Source organism: Montipora capricornis, chromosome 6 (genome assembly GCF_036669925.1).
Source record: "Montipora capricornis isolate CH-2021 chromosome 6, ASM3666992v2, whole genome shotgun sequence".
Taxonomy (NCBI): domain Eukaryota; kingdom Metazoa; phylum Cnidaria; class Anthozoa; order Scleractinia; family Acroporidae; genus Montipora; species Montipora capricornis.
The window spans coordinates 36,394,157-36,414,156 of NC_090888.1; the positions used below are offsets into that span (position 1 = coordinate 36,394,157).

The 20,000-nt window shown below is 35.9% G+C and overlaps 1 protein-coding gene across 1 annotated transcript in view; it reads right to left on the bottom strand.

Annotated features, from left to right (window-relative positions):
- Window positions 1–218, bottom strand: part of LOC138053820 (uncharacterized) — a 1,532-nt gene extending 1,314 nt beyond the window's left edge. The window contains exon 1 of the mRNA XM_068900366.1: window positions 164–218. Coding sequence (XP_068756467.1) covers window positions 164–218 — 55 coding nt within the window. The remainder of the gene's footprint in view (window positions 1–163) is intronic.
- Window positions 219–20,000: the final 19,782 nt, after the last annotated feature.

Consider the following 20,000-nt stretch of genomic DNA (forward strand, 5'->3'; position numbering starts at 1 on the left):
AATCAAACTTATCGATGCCACACTCATGCGCTTTGTCTTGAAACCCTCCCTATTCGTCAAGAACACAACACTTCCTTAAATCCGAATAGCGTCCTTCACTTATTCTCGTATAAGTTAACCACTCTCCTTAACAACACCTCATTACATCTCCCTACATACCAACCCAGACTGCTTTTTCCCCGGGCACACAACCTTCGCAGCTTTAAGTCCTCTGCCATCTCTCTTGCTTGGTACATATATCCTTGCAGTGTCGCTCCTTGAGTGTGGCTCCTTATTCATTGTCATCACTTTCCTGGTCTTTCTATCCATGCTTTGAAGTTCTTCTTTCGTCCATCCAATCACACCTCCACCATATCGTAGCAATTAATAATAATAATAATAGTATTATTATTATTATTATTATTATTATTATTAGTAGTAGTAGTAGTAGTAGTAGTAGTAGTAGTAGTAGTAGTAGTAGTAGTATTCTCATCATTGATTGAGGTCACACTTAGCAGTTTACTAAGGTAAAAACCCCTATGGTATAAAAAATGTAAACAAAGTTTACTATGATAAAACGCATAAGCTGACTTGTACATTTCCCAGACGTTTCCTTGTCACAAGAGTGCTACTCAAATATCGAGTTGATGACAGACAGGAACTTTTCGAGTTCCGTCGCGTGAGTCTTAACACAACAACTTAATATATTTCGTGACTGCGCCATGGATCGTGAACGTGTTGTAGCTTCGATTGTGGCTCTTTTGTTTCTTATCGTTGCAATCCGTAAAGCTCACAGATTTAGATTTCTGGCTCTTTACCTTGTTTTTGAAAGGAGGCAATATGAGCTTCCAAGGGACATGTATATAGTGGTCGCACGCAAATTCAGCAAAGTCGCGAAATGCTTCTCAACATTATGACAAGATGTCACCTAAATAAACAAAGTTTAGATAAACGCTAGATAAACCATGCTTTTTCAGATGGTTTTACTATAGTAAACTTTGCTTTCATCCGACCGCCGTTGCTAACGCAACAGACTAGAATTGCGTTTACCGTGGTAAAGTGAGAAAAGCCGGTCACATTGAAAAACCCATTTACCATGGTAAACTTTCGTTTACTATGGTAAAAAAAGCTCAAGTGTGACCTCAACCATTATTACTATTATCATGATGATGATGATGATGATTATCCTGCTATGCGCGCTCAGGCATGGTAGGTTAAAGCCCATTTACACTACAGAAAAAACTTGGTCCGAACCGATTAAAAAGTGGTTCGGACCAATATTTTTCTACCCTTTACACAGTCAACAATTTGGTTTATCTTTTCACAAAAACTGGCCTTAAGGCTCCATTCCGTCCCTGGCACTCTATTTACACTGCCAATTTTCGGAGCGGGGACCAGATTTTTTATTTGAGATGGAAGGGATACACGTTTAAACAACGCTCGTGATCGCAAAAAAGGGTCCGGACTCGATTTTTTTCGGTTTGGACTATGGCCCCAAAACCAAAAATAGGGGGTCCGGAGCCAGCCATTTCATAAAAGCAAGGAACACATAGATTACACGGAAAGGTATATGGTTAAGGGGTCCGGACCCAGTATTTTTCTGTAGTGTAAATGGACCTTTTCAAGCGTGCATTTTCCAGAATGCAGGGGGTTTTGTTTGAAAGCGTTTCTTTCCCCTTCTTGTCTAGCCCCCTTTTTCGCGCAGCCAAAACATTAAAAAAGATCACAAATCCTTCCATTCTCTATTTTCTCAAATCCTATGATACACCTTGTTATTGTTTTTGTTTTCTCTTGGGACATATCTTCCTGTCCCAGAAAAAAACTGCAGACAGTGACTGTACAATTTTTTTTGAGGGGTGGGGGGAGGGGGTGGGGTGAAAACAAGATGTATTATGGGATTTGAGAAAATAGTAAATGTTCCCCGCATGGAAACGAGAGATTTTCCCAATTTCTGAGGAAAAAGAGTTTCATAAAGCCACTCACTGATACAAGGCATCGCTTATTTTTTTTTTGACATTCATTTCAATACGGGTGTAAAAAGAAAGTATGTCTTAAGGTCATCTTTCTGAAAATAATTTAATAGCGGAGCTCGGCGCGTGCGCGGAGCACCATAGTTAAGAAAATATGGTAACCCATCGATGTGAGAAAATTTGGTTTTATAGCCATCACATCATGAACGGCCGTACATACTACGTACGTCCGTCCGTCCGTCCGTCCGTCCGCCCCTCCATGTATGCAAATGTGACCAGTATCACGTAACCATATCACAAGCTCAAGTTTACAGCTCATCGAGGAGGCAATACTCCAGTTGACACTCAAGCTAGTTTACAGCATGCATCTTTGATATTGGACATCGATGTTATGGTCAATTGACACCTGTGTCAATTGACACATGTTATGGTCAATTGACAAGGTATCCGCTGATTAGTATCACGTGACCATATCGCGGGCTCAAGTTGGACCTTATCGAGGTCAGCTGTTTTTTTGTTTTTTTTTTTAAGTTGGCCGCTGACCTGGGACTGGTTATTGCTTGGATCGCAGGCTCAAGCCAGGTCAGACACAGACTCACACCTGAACGAGGCTAAATTTTTTGCGCTCTTTTTGTTGCTCGACTCGGCTACACAGCAATGCTAGGTCAACAAAAGCTCTTGACAGTTGATTCTTTTCGTGTTCAGGTACTGTTTGGAAATTATACTTTTCTTGCATTTTTCGCTGGTTTCAATCCAGGTTTAACATAATATAGCCGTAGTTATTCAAGTGAAGCATTGGAGGGATATTAACTTAAAGCGGAGTGAATTTTTTTTAATTTGTGTAGTGCTGCTTTTTGCTCTGAATAGCAGTTTTTGGTATGTCTTAAGATTTTTAATTTCGAATCTACTATGGTTGCAAGATGCCTGGACGGCCTATGTCGGAAGAGCAGAAACGAAAGAAGAGAGAAAGGGAACGAGAACGACAAAACGGTACACCAGTAATAGCGTAAAGTTGGTGGAAGAAGTTACTCCATAAATTCCTTTCTTGGACACTAAACTGTTTGTTATTTCTACGGATGAGTTGTTTCAAGTGGATGAATATTTCTTAAAAGTGTTTCAGTCGTTTTTTCCTTTGTTCAGGAATGAAACTCGAATTGTTGTTGTTGTTGTTAACTGGAATTAAATAACAATCAACTGTACTCTTTTTGGACAGAAATAATCGATCTGTTGCTGGTTTGTTTGGCTTTAAAATGCGAGCGAACAAGACGTTTTTTTACTCCGCTTGCCTAACTGTTTTTCCATGTGCCTCGACAGTGACAAGAAAATTTTGCACCAATGTTCTAAACATGTAATCGCAATGAGTTCTCGTAAAAGTATAAGGAGAAAGATCACCAGCTTGTGTTTTCAGAAGTTTGTTTAGAGCACGTACAGGTAATTTGTTGGAGATCTTGTTTGAAGTTTGTCCTTTCTAGCCGATTCTGGTTCTAAACCAAATGAAATACATCGAATTGTAAATGATCTCGTTTTCAGAGATAAAGTGGAATAAATAAAGTACATCAATAAAACTCCTTGTTTGACCTTGAAACGACAAAGACGATCTGTCACATCACGACCTATAGTACGTCCTTGACTTCTAATTTTAGCGTGATTCCTATTCGCTGGCGTTTGACAGTCGAATCTGAAATGGCTTCTTTTCTTTTCCGGTCGCTTGCTGAGGATTTGCTTGTTTTCTTTTAAAGCTCTTGCGATTCAAGAAAAATTAATTGACTAACTGACGAATTCGACAGTAGATTTCGCTGGAAAAACCGATATCACATTCATCCCTTCGTGATTCATGCGATCAGTCGGTTTTTCTGGTGAAATTAACCGTGGAATTCACTAGTTAGGCAGCGAAGAAAACGTTACATAATTAAGCAATATCTGGGAAAACCAAAAGGCGCCAGTTCCAAAGCCTTTTATTTTCACTAATCCTACAGCCAGTAAGAATAAACAAGCCGGGAGCTCCGCTTTTAGGCTTGGCTAAATCTATATATTAGGGTTTTAGAACAGATTACGTCACCCAGCAAATACTCGTGAGCAAGGGCCATTTATTATGAACAATGCGGCATGTCTCTTGTATGGCAAAATGGTGATACTATGTAATATATATTGAAAATTATATATTTGATCAATGAGGGAGGGATCAGGAAAGGGATCTGTCAACTTTTGTCTAGAGGGTCTCTCACTGTCTGTCAAGTGGGAACTGTGCTAGCGATCCGCGGTTAGAAATCTCGGGGTGCATCGCCATGGTTCTTCTATAAGCTCTGGCAATACGCCATTGTTCACACATTCTTCATACCAGTTGAGAAATTTTTCCCATTGATCAGATTTCATTTGATTGTATCCATGTTTTTTGGCTGGTATACAACCAACATAATTAATTTTTTATTACATTCTTTGTTAAAGTAATATGGAATATCCTTTTTTAATTCCATTTAAACCAAATGTTTTAAGGAAAGATTTCAACGGCATTTGAAGGAAATTTAAACTATCTATGAAACGAATTCTTAATTTTGGTATTTTCATTAGCATAATTTTAGCTCCATTGTATATACAATATTGTTTAATTCCTTGGCCTACTAACCCCTTTAAAATAAAGTGAGCATGGTAACCTTTGCTATTATGTGCGATCAATGTGTATCCTTTGAATTTATCATTTATGGTGCTTTTACGAAATTATTCTATGTTTTTATAAATTTCTTCATTCCCATTATAATCTTGCACAATAGCTAAGTTAACTTTATGTCTTCCAGTGTTTTGAGTAAATTTAAAGTCGTAAAAAAGATATTTTTCTGTATATGATTTACATGAAAAACACCAATAATTTTTTTCATTGCTTTGTTAATTTTACATTGATTAATTTAGTTCAATGTTTATTTTTTTCATATAACATTTATGATCCTTATCAACGTATTGACAACAATTTGTACATTCTTTATAGCCACATTTGTGATTGCTTACATATTTACCAGTAATTATTCGTTCACATTTTAAACATTTTTTAACTAAAGCACAAACATTGTCAATTTTTTTTTATATTTTGTTCTGTTTTTAAGATGATTTTCGAAACATTGCTTGCCATAAAATTTTCTGCTGCACTTTTCACAATTATTTCCTTTCCATCGCATTTCTTTCCTTTTATGAAAGTAAAACAAGATAGACATTTTTATGGGCACTTGTGTTTGTCTCTTTTTGTATAGTTTTTTTTACATTCATGACAATAATAAGCTACATTATAAAATGCTGTCATTAATTTGATAACATCAAAATGATTTTTAGCTTTGTATAAATAAATCTTGTCTTTGCCACCTTTATTGGCAGTATAAATTATTTCCTTAAATTGTCCAGAATCTGCTATGTTTATTTCTGAATTCAGATAATTTCCAAATTTATTCACGTCATCTAAGTTATTACCATAGTCATTTATTTCAACATTTGCATCTTCATGTAATTTTAATGCTTGGTCTTTCTATAATTTTCTGGATTTGTTAACACCATCATGAACTTCTGATTTTGTCCAACTTTCAGGTCTTAGATTAGCATATGCTGTAACAATTTTTTCTTGCTGCTGTATCTTTTGGCAAATATAATTGGCCCGTGCCACTTGGGATTTTTACACTTTGTGCTATAATTTTACACTCTTCTAATGTGATGTGCTTGTACTCGAGAATTTTTATCAATTCATCGATACTGTCTAACTTGTAATCGTTGACTTTATTAAATTCCGTTAATAAAGCGTTTGATAACTTTTGATTTTGAATAATAGTTCTGATTCTGTCATTATCGTTCAATTTTTTAACAATTTTGACCTTTTCTATTAGCCCATGAAATATTTTATGTATCTCTTTATCACCTTCCAATGGTTTTAAAATTTTTGTCTTAAATTCATTCGTAAAAGAATTGAATTTTTTTATTTTGAACATTTAGTGTACTAATGATTTTAAATTTTTTCAGACTTGCGTTTTCTTTTTTAAATATATCATCGTCAAAGTTGAAAACCAGGTTGTTTTTAACTGGGCTTGATTTTTCAATTTGCTTATGTCTTTTGTAAATTTTATAAAGATTTAATCTGTTTTTATATAGAAGGATGACATTTTTTGCCATATCATCATATTTTTGTACATTTTGAATGACACGGTCTCTTGATTTTAATCTTAAAATATCGTGCCAAATATAGCCAAGTACTTTTGCTTTTTTTTAATATAGTTGTGAGAGTTTTTGTTATTTGTTTCTGTTCATCTATATAATTACTATATATAATTTTACTTTTAAGTACTTTAAAAGCTTTAAATTTCAAATTAAACATAATTGTCTAACAATTTTATGCTGTCTTTGAAGCATTTTTGTGGTGTTATTTTGGTTTTGAGATGCTTTGTTTTACCAGCTAATTTATAGTCCTTATTGCAAACAGGGCATATCCATTGTTTATTAAGCATATATTTAGTTTTACTTTATATTAGCTTCTTTTCTATGTTGATCGTTTTTTCATATTGGTTTACGGCCTCTAGTCTCAACTTTCATTATGTACAATTGATTGAGTGCTTAGGATCCAACGCTTTGAATGCTTATCCAAAGCATAGTCAGGTGCCCTTAAAAAAATTTATTTCGTCTTGTTTGGTGGACATAATATGAAATCAAAATATTCTTGGTTAAATCCATCTCTAAGTATATCTTTTAGCCATGGTTTTGTATTTTAATTGATACGAATTGAAAAGTAAGATCCATTATTCAAATAAATTTCAATTCTAAATCGATTAAGCCTTTTTATTAGAATATCAGCTTGTTTTTCAGAGAGATTAAAATTACCATTGATTATCGGTTTAATAATCCAATGATATTGTCCATATTTAATTTGCTCAGTGAAAAAATCATTAAATGAAACTCCAGATAAATAACTCATTTTCTTATACTATATACTAATGTTTTTTTTTAGTCATTTATATGCGTTTGAAATAGCAAGGAATAATTACATATCTGGCTGCTGCCTTTTTAAGCAATTACAGTAACATATACTGTGTTTGGTTTACTACATTATGTGTTACACAATACTGTTATGTTACAAAATAATGTTTGATTTTTGAAACAAATCTAAATTACAAATAACTTGAATAGTTACTATATGCGAAGGAAAATGCGGCAAGCCTCAATACCTTCATTGTGAGGGATGTTGGTATAAAGGGAAGTGACTTCAAGCGTGACAAGTATGGCATTGTCGGGAAGTGTGACAGGCTTGCCGCTTTTTCCTTCGCAAACGCAACGATAAGGACATCCCCACAGAAACTCTTTGCGACCTCATACAGATCATTCTCAACATGAACAATTTCACATTTAACAACAAACACTACCTACAAAAACACGGTACTGCTATGGGCACCAAAATGGCTCCTTCATTTGCCAACCTTTTTCTTGCGAAATTCGAACAGGACGCGCTCACCAACGCACTGTATCTACCTCATACATGGCTCAGATTTCTGGACGATATTTTCGTTATTTGGACTGACGGTTCAGATAAACTGAAAGTATCTGTCGATTATCTCAATAACCTTCATCCCACCATTAAATTCACTTGTTCGCATTCCCTCACATATATTTCATTCCTTGATGTGATGGTCTAACTCAAGGATGGTCTCATAGAAACCGACCTTTACACTAAACCCACTGACAAACATCAATATTTACTTATCTCCTCATGCCACCCCACCCACACTAAACGTTCCATTCCATATAGCCTTGCACTTCGCCTTCGACGCATATGCTCCGACAATGACACTTGCAAACAGCGCTGTAAGGAACTTATGGACTACCTCGTCAATCGAGGTTACGAACTTAATTTCCTTAAAACCCAGATACGACGTGCTTCTGACATTTCCCGGAACGACGCTCTTAAACCCAAACCTAAACAACAGACAGATACTGTTTCGTTCGTCATTACCTATAACCCCGCTTTACCTAACATATCCCGTATAATTCACAAACACTCTAACGTGCTTTATTCATCTGGTCGCTGTAAAAATGTTTTTACTAATCTCCCTTTAGTAGCCTACCGGCGTTGTAAAAACATTAGTGACATTATAGTTAGAGCTAAATTGCCGGAACCTACTAACACCGACAAATCTGGGTCTCCATGCGGCTCGTTTCGGTGCAATAAAACTAGTTGCACCGCCTGTCCTTTTATTGAAGATGGCCGTAATCAATATACTTTTTATAGTACTGGACAAACCTTTAAAATCAAATCACATATTACTTGTGAAACCCCTAATGTAATTTACATGATTCAGTGCACTAAATGTAATCTTCAGTACATCGGAGAGACCAAACGTCGTCTTAAAGACCGCTTTAATGAACATAGGCGACCTATTATAAACCCCTTTTGTAGTTATACCCCCACTGCGGTTTCACGACACTTCCTGACCAGTGGTCACGCGGAGGATCACATGATCCTTATACCGCTCGAACAACTGCACACTAGTCGTGACTCCATCAGAAAGGCTCGTGAGGCATTCCTCATACACAGAGGAAAAACACTGGAGCCTGCAGGCCTTAACAGAAGAGATGAAATGTAATTTAGTTTAGCTACCTTTTAATTTTCTTTTGTTTTTTTCATCTTGTTCTCATGTATTATTCTTTCTCTTTTTTATGCATTTCCGTAGCCTTTTTATGTCATTTCCGGTAAATATAAAGATCTTGTAAATATAAAGATCTTGTAACAAGTATTTATCCATTCAATAAACCTGAAGAAGGCTGATGTTGGCCAGCCGAAATATTGCAACAACGCCTATGTTCACGTTGTCTTGGCCAACCTTTGCAGTATATTTTCTATTTTTAAAATTTTTTTTGGTGTGGTCACGATCTATTTTTATCCAACGTAGAGCAAGTTTTGATCGTACACGGTTTTTGCAGTGGTTTAATCCTTAAAAAGCTGACTTTATCACCTATTTGAAATTTCGGTTATTGTTTTGATGTTTCCATATTTGAAATATACTAAACCTTCATTATTATTTTTTGAAGCCTCTACAGGTGTCATTTTTATTGAACTGTGTCTAGTGTTATTATACTGTTTTAATATTTCAGGTAGCATGTCTAAATATTGTGTATTGCCTTGGACAGTGAACTGCTTCCACATCTTAGTTTTAATCTTGTGATTCCATCTATCCACTACTGATGATTTTTCTTTATTTTCTGTTGAATAGAGTGTTATTTTATTCTTACCTAAGAGGTCTTTCACATGTTTGTTGTAGTACTCACTTCCTTTATCGGTCCAGAAATATTCTGCTTTTCTACTATCTTTAAAGATGGTTTGGAACGCTTCTCTAACAGTCTCTCCTTGTCTATTTTTCAATGGTACAATCTATCCATATTTACTGAAAACATCTATCACCATAAGAAGATACTTGTACCCTTTATTCCATTTGCTGAATTGTTGCATTTCAACTAAGTCTGCAGCCCATACTTCATCAATGTGATTTACAACTACATGCCGTCGAGTAAAATTCCTTTTTATCGGTTTGTGCAGTTCATCTGCTGACTGTTGCTGCCAATTTCTTTTTTCTTTACTTGACGGCTTTATACGTTTTTTTTTCTTAGTTAAAACCAAGACCAAGTCTCTTTTTTATTCTCATGGTGTTCTTTATGGCTCTTTCTGTCAATGATTGATTGGAAATTGTTCTACGGCATCTAGAAATTTTTTGATCCGCTTTATGCTTATCAGCTAATGTTTTGCAATTACTGTAATCAATATCATGCTGCTTACAAGCTTGGTTTAATCTGTTTATTCCCTCATCACCTCGTGATAATCTTTCATCTAATCTTATAATAGGACCGCAAAATTGATATTTTTTAAGACCAGGAAACGTTCTTAAATGAAACTCTAGTAACAATTTTTTATTTTGCATACTTTGTATATCAATAGCACCGCCATCAAGGTCCTTTCTGTTTGTCTTGTATTTTTTCTTTGGTCTGATCTTGGTTGACAACTGATTGAGCGCTTGGGATCCAACGCTTTGAATGGCTGGATTAAATTTCTCCAAAGCATCGTCAATTGCCCTTTTTGGCAACTTGGGTTTGTGCAACAATTCTGGGCCATAATAACGTTCCATCTCAACAGCTTTTTTACCAAGATATTGGATGCCTTTGGTTATAAAGGTTTCAGTAGCCATGATTCCAACGTCTGGGGGTTTGGGGCTGTCATGCTTAGCGAGTAGACGTGTTTTCGAGCGCTCCGTTCTGGTTATTGAGTTTTTTCTCTTGCAGCTTGCATTGCTTGTATATGGAAACTGTTACTCCATCTTCGAAGCGCACAATATCAGAAAGAAGCAATTCAGATTCGTCTGGGTCAGTTTCTCCGGGGGAAAAGCGTTCAAAGATATTAGCCGAGGAAGACGAGATTCTCCAAGCTTTGAACATGGCCGGTAATGTTGACGAAAAACTCTACAAGATTCTTGGGGAACTTAAGAAACTAGACAAACTTGATGCTATTGAGGCAATGTTAAAAGGATTTAACAAGCAGACTGGGGAATGGCGAATCAACTATTGACAAAATGAAAGTTGAAGCACGTGCTGTAGATAGCTCGATTAAAGATATGGATCATGGTCTTACACATCTCAACAAAGAATTTGAAGATCTTCGTGCAATGGTAAAAGACAAGGATAAGCAAATTGAATATTTACACTCGAGACATCTTTACCTCGAGTCCTATAGCAGGAGAGAAAATTTGAAACTTCTTGGTATGCCAGCGCGTCCGAGGGGAAAGATGCTGTTGGCACAATTGATGTTTTGTGCGATTTTCTGAAAGGTGTGCTTGGCTTTGAGGATCCAAAGAGGAATATGGTGTTTCAACGGGTGCATAGGATTGGTAAATCCGTACGTGGTAAGCCCAGGCCGATATTAGCCCGTTTTTTACTTTATCGAGATCGTGAGACAGTGCTCCGTGCTGGGTTTGAACTGAAAGATACTGAATATATGATTCTGCAAGACTTCCCTCAGGAAATCATAGAGAGAAGGCGCAAACAAATGCCCAAATTAAAGAAACTAAAAAAATGGGTCACAAGCCCTCATTTTCAGGGTAGCGGCAAGATAGCGGCCGGACGCAAGTTACCGAGTTCTCCAAATGATTGGTTCTCTCTGCTTATTTTGGACTCTCTGTCTCTTCAAGTTATAAAATATGAGCAGATTTATTTACAACCTGCATACTTTACAAGTACAGGGGGAGGTTTTCGCCTCTTAAATGCCATTACGAACAAGCATCGTGGCAGGTCCTTCATGTCTTCTAGAGTCCTCCATGTTACAAAAGGTTTAAGCACCTTCCAGCTTCCTCGTATCACTCTTGGTGGCGACATACATCCGAACCCCGGACCTGCAAACAGTTCCAAGTACCTTTTCGTGCTTCTATCAGAACGTCAGGAGCTTAAAAGCTGTCTGCTGTGATATAGATTCCTACGTGTCAAAACTACAACTACTACAAGACCTCACTTATGGATTTGATTTGGATATTGTTTTTTTGACGGAAACCTGGCTCAACGAGAGTATCTCTGACTTCGAAATCCTGCCAACTGGGTATGATATCTGCAGATAGGATCGCCAAAATCGAACTGGTGGTGGAGTTCTGATCGCAATCAAATCATCACTAAGTTCAAGCCAAGTATGTTTCACGGATCTTCCCGCAGAATTTGAGGTGGTCATGGTAGAAATAGAAAACCTAAAGTTCGAGAGAACAATTCTCATCATGTCTTGCAATCGCCCACCGAATAACGCAAGGTTTGTGACTCATTTTATAAACACTTTGAATCTGGTTGATTTCAACAATTATCATTCTGTTGCAAATTTTGGGTGATTTCAACTTTCCTAATATACACTGGATTGATGGGACTGATTTTTCACACTGTACTAAAATAGGTTGATGGATATCTTAAAAGACTTGTATTTATTTCAGCTTATTCAGTCTCCAACGCGTATGACTAGTGTTTTGGATTATTAGTCTTGACTAACAATCCAGACAGTATCTCTTCTCTCCAAAGTGGTGTTGCTATTAGTGAAATTGGAATTCCATCTGATCACTACCCCATAGTCTTTGACATCGTGGTTTCCTATCTTCTCAAGACTCCCGCACAGAGTTTACCTTACAATTTCAAAAATGCAAATTTTGAAGCCATTAGTCAGGCCTTACATAAACTCCCTTTGAGCTCTGGTATAATTAATATCGCATCCCAGGAGGATTTCGATGCAGCTTGGCAATTGTGGAATGATCTTGTTTTTACCACAATTAACACGTTTTGTCCCTAAAGTACCTGCACGCAATCCAAATCATCCCCTGTAAATCAAAGGTGACCTGGCAAAAGCGATACGAAAGAAGAAGACCCTTTGGAGGAAAGTCAGAAATTTTAATAATCCTGTACTATTGGAAAAGTTTCGTAAAAACAGACAATCTATTAAGATATGGATTCGTTCGTCAAGAAAGAAATACCTTGCCGACATTGCTAATGAAGTTCATCATAACAAAAACAAAAGGAAACCGATCCCTGATAAAATATACTATGGTACGGACGTCTTTTCCAACGACCTTGCACGCTCCAACGCCTTTTCTAAGTACTTTCAGTCCATCTACAAAGATCACATTGGTTGTAGCGATATTTCGGAGGAGCTTGTTCCTTTGGATTCATTAACTGAGACTCTTGATCTGATCCAAGTATCTGTAAAGAGGTGACGTCTCTCCCTCGATCCATTAATGTAAGCAAGTCAGTCAGACCTGACGGTTTACCTAATATTGTCTTAAAGGAGTGCGCGGAGGTTTTGGCTCCTTCCTGAACAGCGTTTATCAACTTTGTCTTAGCAAGTGAAAGTACGCCAATATAACTCCGGTTCCCAAAAAAGATGATGACGTCTGCAAGTACCGACCAATCTCACTGCTACCTGTTATATCTAAAATTCAGGAACATGTTGTTGCCAATGAATTGACCAGACATAATCAACTCTACAACCTTCAGTATGGCTTCCAAAGTGGAAGATCATGTGTTGCCCAACTTCTTTTGATGTACCAAGAAATTGGTAAACATTTGGATGCTGGATTAGAAACCGATTTGATATTATTGGATTTTGCTAAAGCATTCTATTCTAAGCTAAAGTGGTTTGATATCTGTGGTATCCATTAATTGCATGAAAGGAAAGGTTACGTTTATACAAACGTTGGCCGTGTAGCACTTACATTTTAAACAGAGTTAACTGCCGTGACTTTAACATCTTCAGTTCCCACAGCCTGCTCCTATCTGACCTTGTAGCTCAGTCGGTAGAGCGGCGGAGATCTAATCCGAAGGTCGTGGGTTCAATATCGATCCAAATAGTGGAAATCTCGAGGAACTGGAGTGTCTTCAAACAGGATATGATCAATTGTACGATTACATTACCCAAGGGGCTATCATTCGCTATAGGGCAATCTGGTATGAAATGGGTGAAAGGAACAACAAATACTTCTTAAATTTAGAAAATTCAAAGAAAACGAAAAGTAGTGTGCGTAAGGTCTTAACAAGGAATGGAGTGTCTACTAGCGCCCCCAAAAAGCTTATGAAATAATTGAAATTATATTACTCCAGTCTCTATGACGGTAGAATGTGCTGACATGAAGACTATTTCCTCTTTTATAAATAATCTGATCGATGTTCCATATTTAGGAGAAGAGGAGGAGAAGAGGAATGCTTGCGAGGGTACCCTTGGATATTATTAATGTTACAACGTATTGCAGACCGTTCCTTCCTGGGAACGATGGTTTATCAGTCGATTTTTACTTAGCCTTTTGGCCTTTGTTTGGAAATTTGGTAGTTGATAGTCTAAATTATGCCTTCGAATATGGTGAACTATCAAATTCACAGAAACAGGCTGTTATCACTTTAATTGAAAAGAAAGGAAAGGACAAAAGGTTGGTGAAGAATTGGCGTCCAATATCTCTTTGAAATGTTGATGCTCAATTGGCGTCTAAAACTTTGCCAAAGCGCTTGAAAAAGGTGCTTCCGAAAGTAATTCATTTTAATCAAAATGCGTTTGTAAAGGGGAGGACAATTTTTGATGCCGTTAGAACGATCGATGATGTGATTGATTACGCTAAGTGCAAAGATATTCCTGGGATTTTAGTAGCTATAGACTTTGAAAAAGTTTTTAATTCTCTGAATTTTTATTTTCTTTTAAGAGTACTTCATGCATTTAATTTTGGTCCCAAGCGCTCAATCAGTTGTCAACCAAGATCAGACCAAAGAAAAAATACAAGACAAACAGAAAGGACCTTGATGGCGGTGCTATTCTGTGTAATTAATTACGGTTTTACAACAGGACCTTTTGCGCTAAGTAAGGGAGTAAGGCAGGAAGATCGTCTCTCTCCCTACCTTTTTATAATAGCTCTGGAGACCTTAGCTATTAAGATAAGAGAAGATGATAGCATTAAGGGCATTACGATACGAGACGAATCGGTTAAGCTTTCCCTCTTCGCTGATGATATGACCTGCTTTCTTATAAACACCAGTTCATTTACAAACCTATTTGTTACGCTGAAGACTTTTGGTGAGAGTTATGGCTTAAAAATAAATAATGAAAAAACCGAAGCCTTAGCTTTAGGAAATAGTAGAACACTTTGGGAGGGCCATTCTGATTGCCAAATGTTTGAAACACTATTAAAATTCTAGGCGTTTATTTTGGCTATGACGCTGAACAAGGAGATGAATTGAATTTTAGGAATACTTTGAAATCAATTAAGAAGACGATCAATTTGTGGAAATGACGCGGTCTTTCTCTCTTAGGTAAAATACAAATTATAAAAACCTTATGTTTATGCTTATGTTTAGAGCGTCGGTGTTGCCAATCTCTAAAGACCTTGTTAAAGAAGCTGACTCTCTGTTTTTTTATTTTATTTGGAATGGAAAAGACAAAGTAAAACGAAATGTGATGACATCGGAAGTTGAGAAGGGTGGCTTAACTATGCTTGATATGGATTCTATGGTTCGCACAAGACGAGTAATGTGCCTAAAAAAATATTTGGAGGAATATAAAAATCCATGGAAAGCGTTTTTAAACGCGATTCTTGTCCCTGTCGGTGGGAAACTCATATTGCATTGTAACTTTGATACTTTTAAATTAAGTATTTACCTACCTAGTTTCTACAAGCAATGTTTCGATGCATGGTCAGAAGTAAACGGAAAAATGCCCAGCTCACTACCCGAAATTGCAAAGGAAGTCAGTGGTATAGTAGTTGCGGGTACCAGCTCATTTTTAAATTTTGCGTTATTTCATATGCATAAAATTTGACCTTGGGATTTTGCGTTGGATTCAAAATTAACTAAAAAATTAATCTATGTTTTTCAAAAAATTTTTTCTATATGTTTAAAAAAAACTATTACCAAGCAAAAAACTACATGATTAAATATTCGCAGAAGCAATCAAATGGAACATGAAAGAATCACAAAGGATGACATTCTCAGAAATAAAGAAAGGGGTTTTCCCGTGATTTTTAACCAACCACAAGCTTCACATTTTTACTTCACTATTGTCAAATTTCTCAGTGAAACTTTTCAAATTTATGAAATTATTTGCGAAGTTGCATGCATTAAGTTTGTTTAAATATTCGCATAAGTAAATGAAACAGGAAAAAATCACGAGCGTGAAATGAGTCATCATCAATATATTAGGGAGCTTAAGCACACGCGTTCTTGGGACGCGGACGGCAACCGGAACAGACCATTTCGCGTGCCAGGTCAGTCAGCAAGTCAGTCAGTCAGGTCAGGTCAGCAATGCAAATGTGGTTGGGTGAAGAAAAGTTATCAAAGGAAACAACTCACTTCCGGTTGCCGTCCGCGTCTCAAAAACGCACGTGCTTAAGCCCTGGCCAAACTATCGGACAAAGTTGGATTGAACGCTCCAACTTTGCTCGATCGAACATTGTTCGACCGTTTGGCCGCCGATGTTGGAAGACGTTCGTCCAACACTTTTTGTTCGATCAAATGTTGGATAGAGTTTGCTTTTGATCAAACATTACAACCAACAATTTTGCTCGACGCAACAATGTTGCAGTGTTTTGCAGCTCTTCCAACAAAGTTGTGTCCTGAATGGAGTCAATTTCGCGCTGCTAGCCAATCACGAATCGCTATCTTATTTTCAAGCCTAGGCTTCTAGCATCAACAGCCCTTATTCACGATAGCCGCCATGTTGGTTTTCAGATTGTCATGCACATTAGCCATGTGTTAAGCTGGGGGAAAACATTGGAATAAAGGCAAATTGCAGAAAATCGTCTCGTCGAAATATTGAATTAACATTGCTAAAAGTACATTTTAGAATTTAGAATTAAGTACCTTTTATAATAATTTTATGTCTTTTGATTGCCTCCGACATTTTGACTTTCTATTTTGTTATCTGCTCATTTTTCACAAACATCGAAGTAACTTGTGTAAGCATTCTATTTTACTACTTAGGTGATAAATAGTTAATGAACGTGAAACAAATCATCTGTGTGGCTAAGATGTTCGTGATAATCTCTCAAACTTGTGTTGTTTGCCCCCTCAGAAATGTGTAGCTAATTTGCATGATAAAGGCAAGTCCAACATGGCGGCTATCGTGAATAAGGTCTATTGCAACAGAGATGGCGGATAAGGACCAAGGGGGCGTCGTGGTTGTTGATAAACAGCGAAAAGCCTTGATCAGCAAGTAGAAAGCAAGGCCGTGTCTGTGGCACACTCTTAGGCTCCTTAATCATTATTGCTCTGTTTGGAGATGTCTGGTTCAATGGCGTTTAAAATTCCTGCAAATTGATCCGAGCTCATCTCCTAAGCGCGGATGCATCTTGCAGTGAACATACCCTTTTCTACACGTTCTCTTAACCATTCTTCGGTATTTCCTTGTTTGAATCCGTTCTTTCCATCCTTGAATTCTTCAAGCAATGTTGGATAGTGTTTTGCCACTACCTCAACATTTACATCTAACAATTTTGCATGTGGGATCCAACTTTGTTTGATAGTTTGGCCAGGGCTTTAAGCTCCCTATTGTCTTAGGGTTATGAGACGGTACTATGATTTTTTTCAACCAATCACAGCAATCGGCTTAACAGATTTATATCTGTAGACGAAACTTGATATTCCATTTTTCGTTGGTATAGCAATGAAGCAAGGACAATGAAACTTTGTAAGTAAACTTTATGAGTAAACTTTCGCAGTAAACTTTATGAGTAAACTTTAACAGTAAACTTTAGCAGTAAACTTTATCATTCAGATTGTTTTAGTGTGTTGATTTTATAATGACCGTAAGCGTATGATTTTATCCCATTGTCTAATAAATATCGTTTGTCATCGAAGCATGACAATGAAACTTTATTTAGTTCATAGCTTCCAATTTGATGTAAGTTGCTTCTAATGGTTTTCATGGTATGATACATTTGTCTGTCATTAAATAGCGTTTGTTTGTAGTCTTCATGTTTGATCCTTTTTTGATTAACAATCTTTTTAATTCCTTTTGCGGTTTTGTTGTTTTGATGATTGTCTTTGATATATGAATACATTGTAGATCGCAAGCCGATGAACTCGGTGACTGGCATGCCTGAACGGTTTCATCTTTGAACTTTCCTATGACTTTCTTATTAGATTTATCATAGAATGGACTGTTTTCAGGATATTCACTGTTATCGAATTTATTTCTATCAGTCCAAAAGTCTTGATACAAATCATTGGTTTCGATTTCATAAGTCAGCGAGTCTGTATCAGTGAATAAAAGCTTAGCTTTATTTCCAAATTTATTTTTGATGTAATTATGATGAACTTTGATCTTTTCAGCACCACATGGATAATAATTATGCAAATTATGCATTTTTTTCGGATACTCAAGATCAATTTCCAATATCAATCCCTTAGTACTGTATTCTCTGTACTTAGCTAGGTCAAGCTTATCAATTTGTTTTTCTGATAATCATTTGAATCCTCTTGTTTTTAAAAATTGACTCATACCCCATCCATATAAATTATTAGCGTCTAAATACATAATATACTCTGAATGAGTCTTTTTATCGTATGCTTGCTTTTGAATATCGGTTAGCTATGTATGATATTCTACCACGCATACCTTTTTCAATGAAGTGAAACATATTAATGTCAGTCATTAGCCCCAATTTGATATCAGTCATCTTTAACACTGCGTCCCAAGATAATCCAGGCGATGTAAAATAATGACATGGATCTAGCTTGTACTACTGTAAGCATGTTTTACGGAAATTTTCGGCGCTTTTTAGATGCAAATCGTGATATTCACCCATAGATTTTAAGTTAAAAGTATTCCACACATTTTTAACATGTTTATATCGCTTGTCGGTGATTGATTCATCAGTTAGTATTCTTCTTTTGTTGGCAGATGAGGTTCATTGAATTTGTCAAATGAATCCATGAAATCATATGGGTAGATTTCAGACCTCAAACTAAGTTTATCATCTTGAAACTCTTGTAAGGTATATTTTGATGCTTCATCGGTTAAATTACTTACTAATTTATCTATACTTGAACTCATGAATTGAAATGAGTCTATGAAGACTAAATTATTACCAAGCATAAAAGCCATATACTTTTCCATATTATTAGGAATAGCATTGATACTCATTTGACATTGTTCTCCGTTTTTGTTTTTGTAAGTGTGATTTTTAGCTATTTCACCAATATTTTGCATAATAAAATGACTGTCATAGCCTCTACGATTTAAATATGAAATATAACTGGTATTTTGTCAGTCAATCTAAAATTCAGGTTACACTCTTGGTGTGCTGATCCTCTGTATTTACCAGTAATATGACAATGATCTCTTACACAAATGTCTTTATCAGTATATTTTTTGTTACAAATATGGCATGAATCAGCTTTTTAAAAGTTTTTCTTATCTTCTTTTGTCATTTTTAATGGTTTGTTGAATTTGTACTTGATAACATTTTTACAATATTTAACGTCTTCAAGCATTTTTCCCATAAATTTGTATACAGCATTTTCACCTCTATAAATCTGAACTGGTTTGCTGTATTTATCATCATAACATCATACGACCTTATAACCGTAACCACAGTTTGTGTGTTTTTGATAAGCTTCAGTTTATGAATTATCGTTTGGCTTACAACCATGAACTTTTTCTGTAAGAGCTTCAAAATCAGCATATATCACAAACAGAACAGGTAGTTGCTTATGAAAATTAGTGAACTTTAGTTTTGAACCTTTTTCAGGCATTTTGATAGCTTGTTCGCCATTTATTTGAATACATATTTCTTTCTGATTAGTTAAAACTTGCTCAGAACTAAAACATTGCAAGCAATACATACAAAAGTGTTTTCTTTCTTTGTGTTTTGTTTGTTTAAACAAAAATTTATTTTTGACAAGTACATAATGTGTTTTGGTTTCTTCAGTTATTAATAATAAATTAATTAATACTTTTCTTTTGATATATAAATAGGAAAAGATTGTTTATTTTCATACCCCAAATACATTGATGTTAATATTGTTTTGTTTTTCAATTTTGTTTATTTGTTTAATAGTTACTGGAAATTCAATGCCTTGATAATCTAAATTATGAATAAATGCTTTATCCGATTTCTTAATTCGTTGCGGATCTTTGTTTTGTGGATTTAAATGTCTGATACGGCACCATCTGAAGCATTCATTATCGTTGTTTTTTAGGTTTATCAATCCTTTTCCACTATTACATAACTCATTTGGTAGTTTAATATAGCTATTTCCTTTCATAGGTTCATACTTAGCAATACTGAGGTAATGATTTTCAACTGATTTTATTGTCCAACCCGCTTCCTTCTGAAATCCATTGAGCTATTTTATTCAATATTTGTTGTTTTGATAAGTGAAAGATAGTTCGATTTGTGTTTTATTAATTGTTGTTTGTGCTTTAGAGTTAAAATAAGCTTCTTTAACTATGTATTCATTTTCAAATGAATCTTTTTCAACATTTTCATTTTTTTCATCACCAAAAGCTTTTTCACGTGGTTTTTCAAATTTAACCTTCAATGTTTC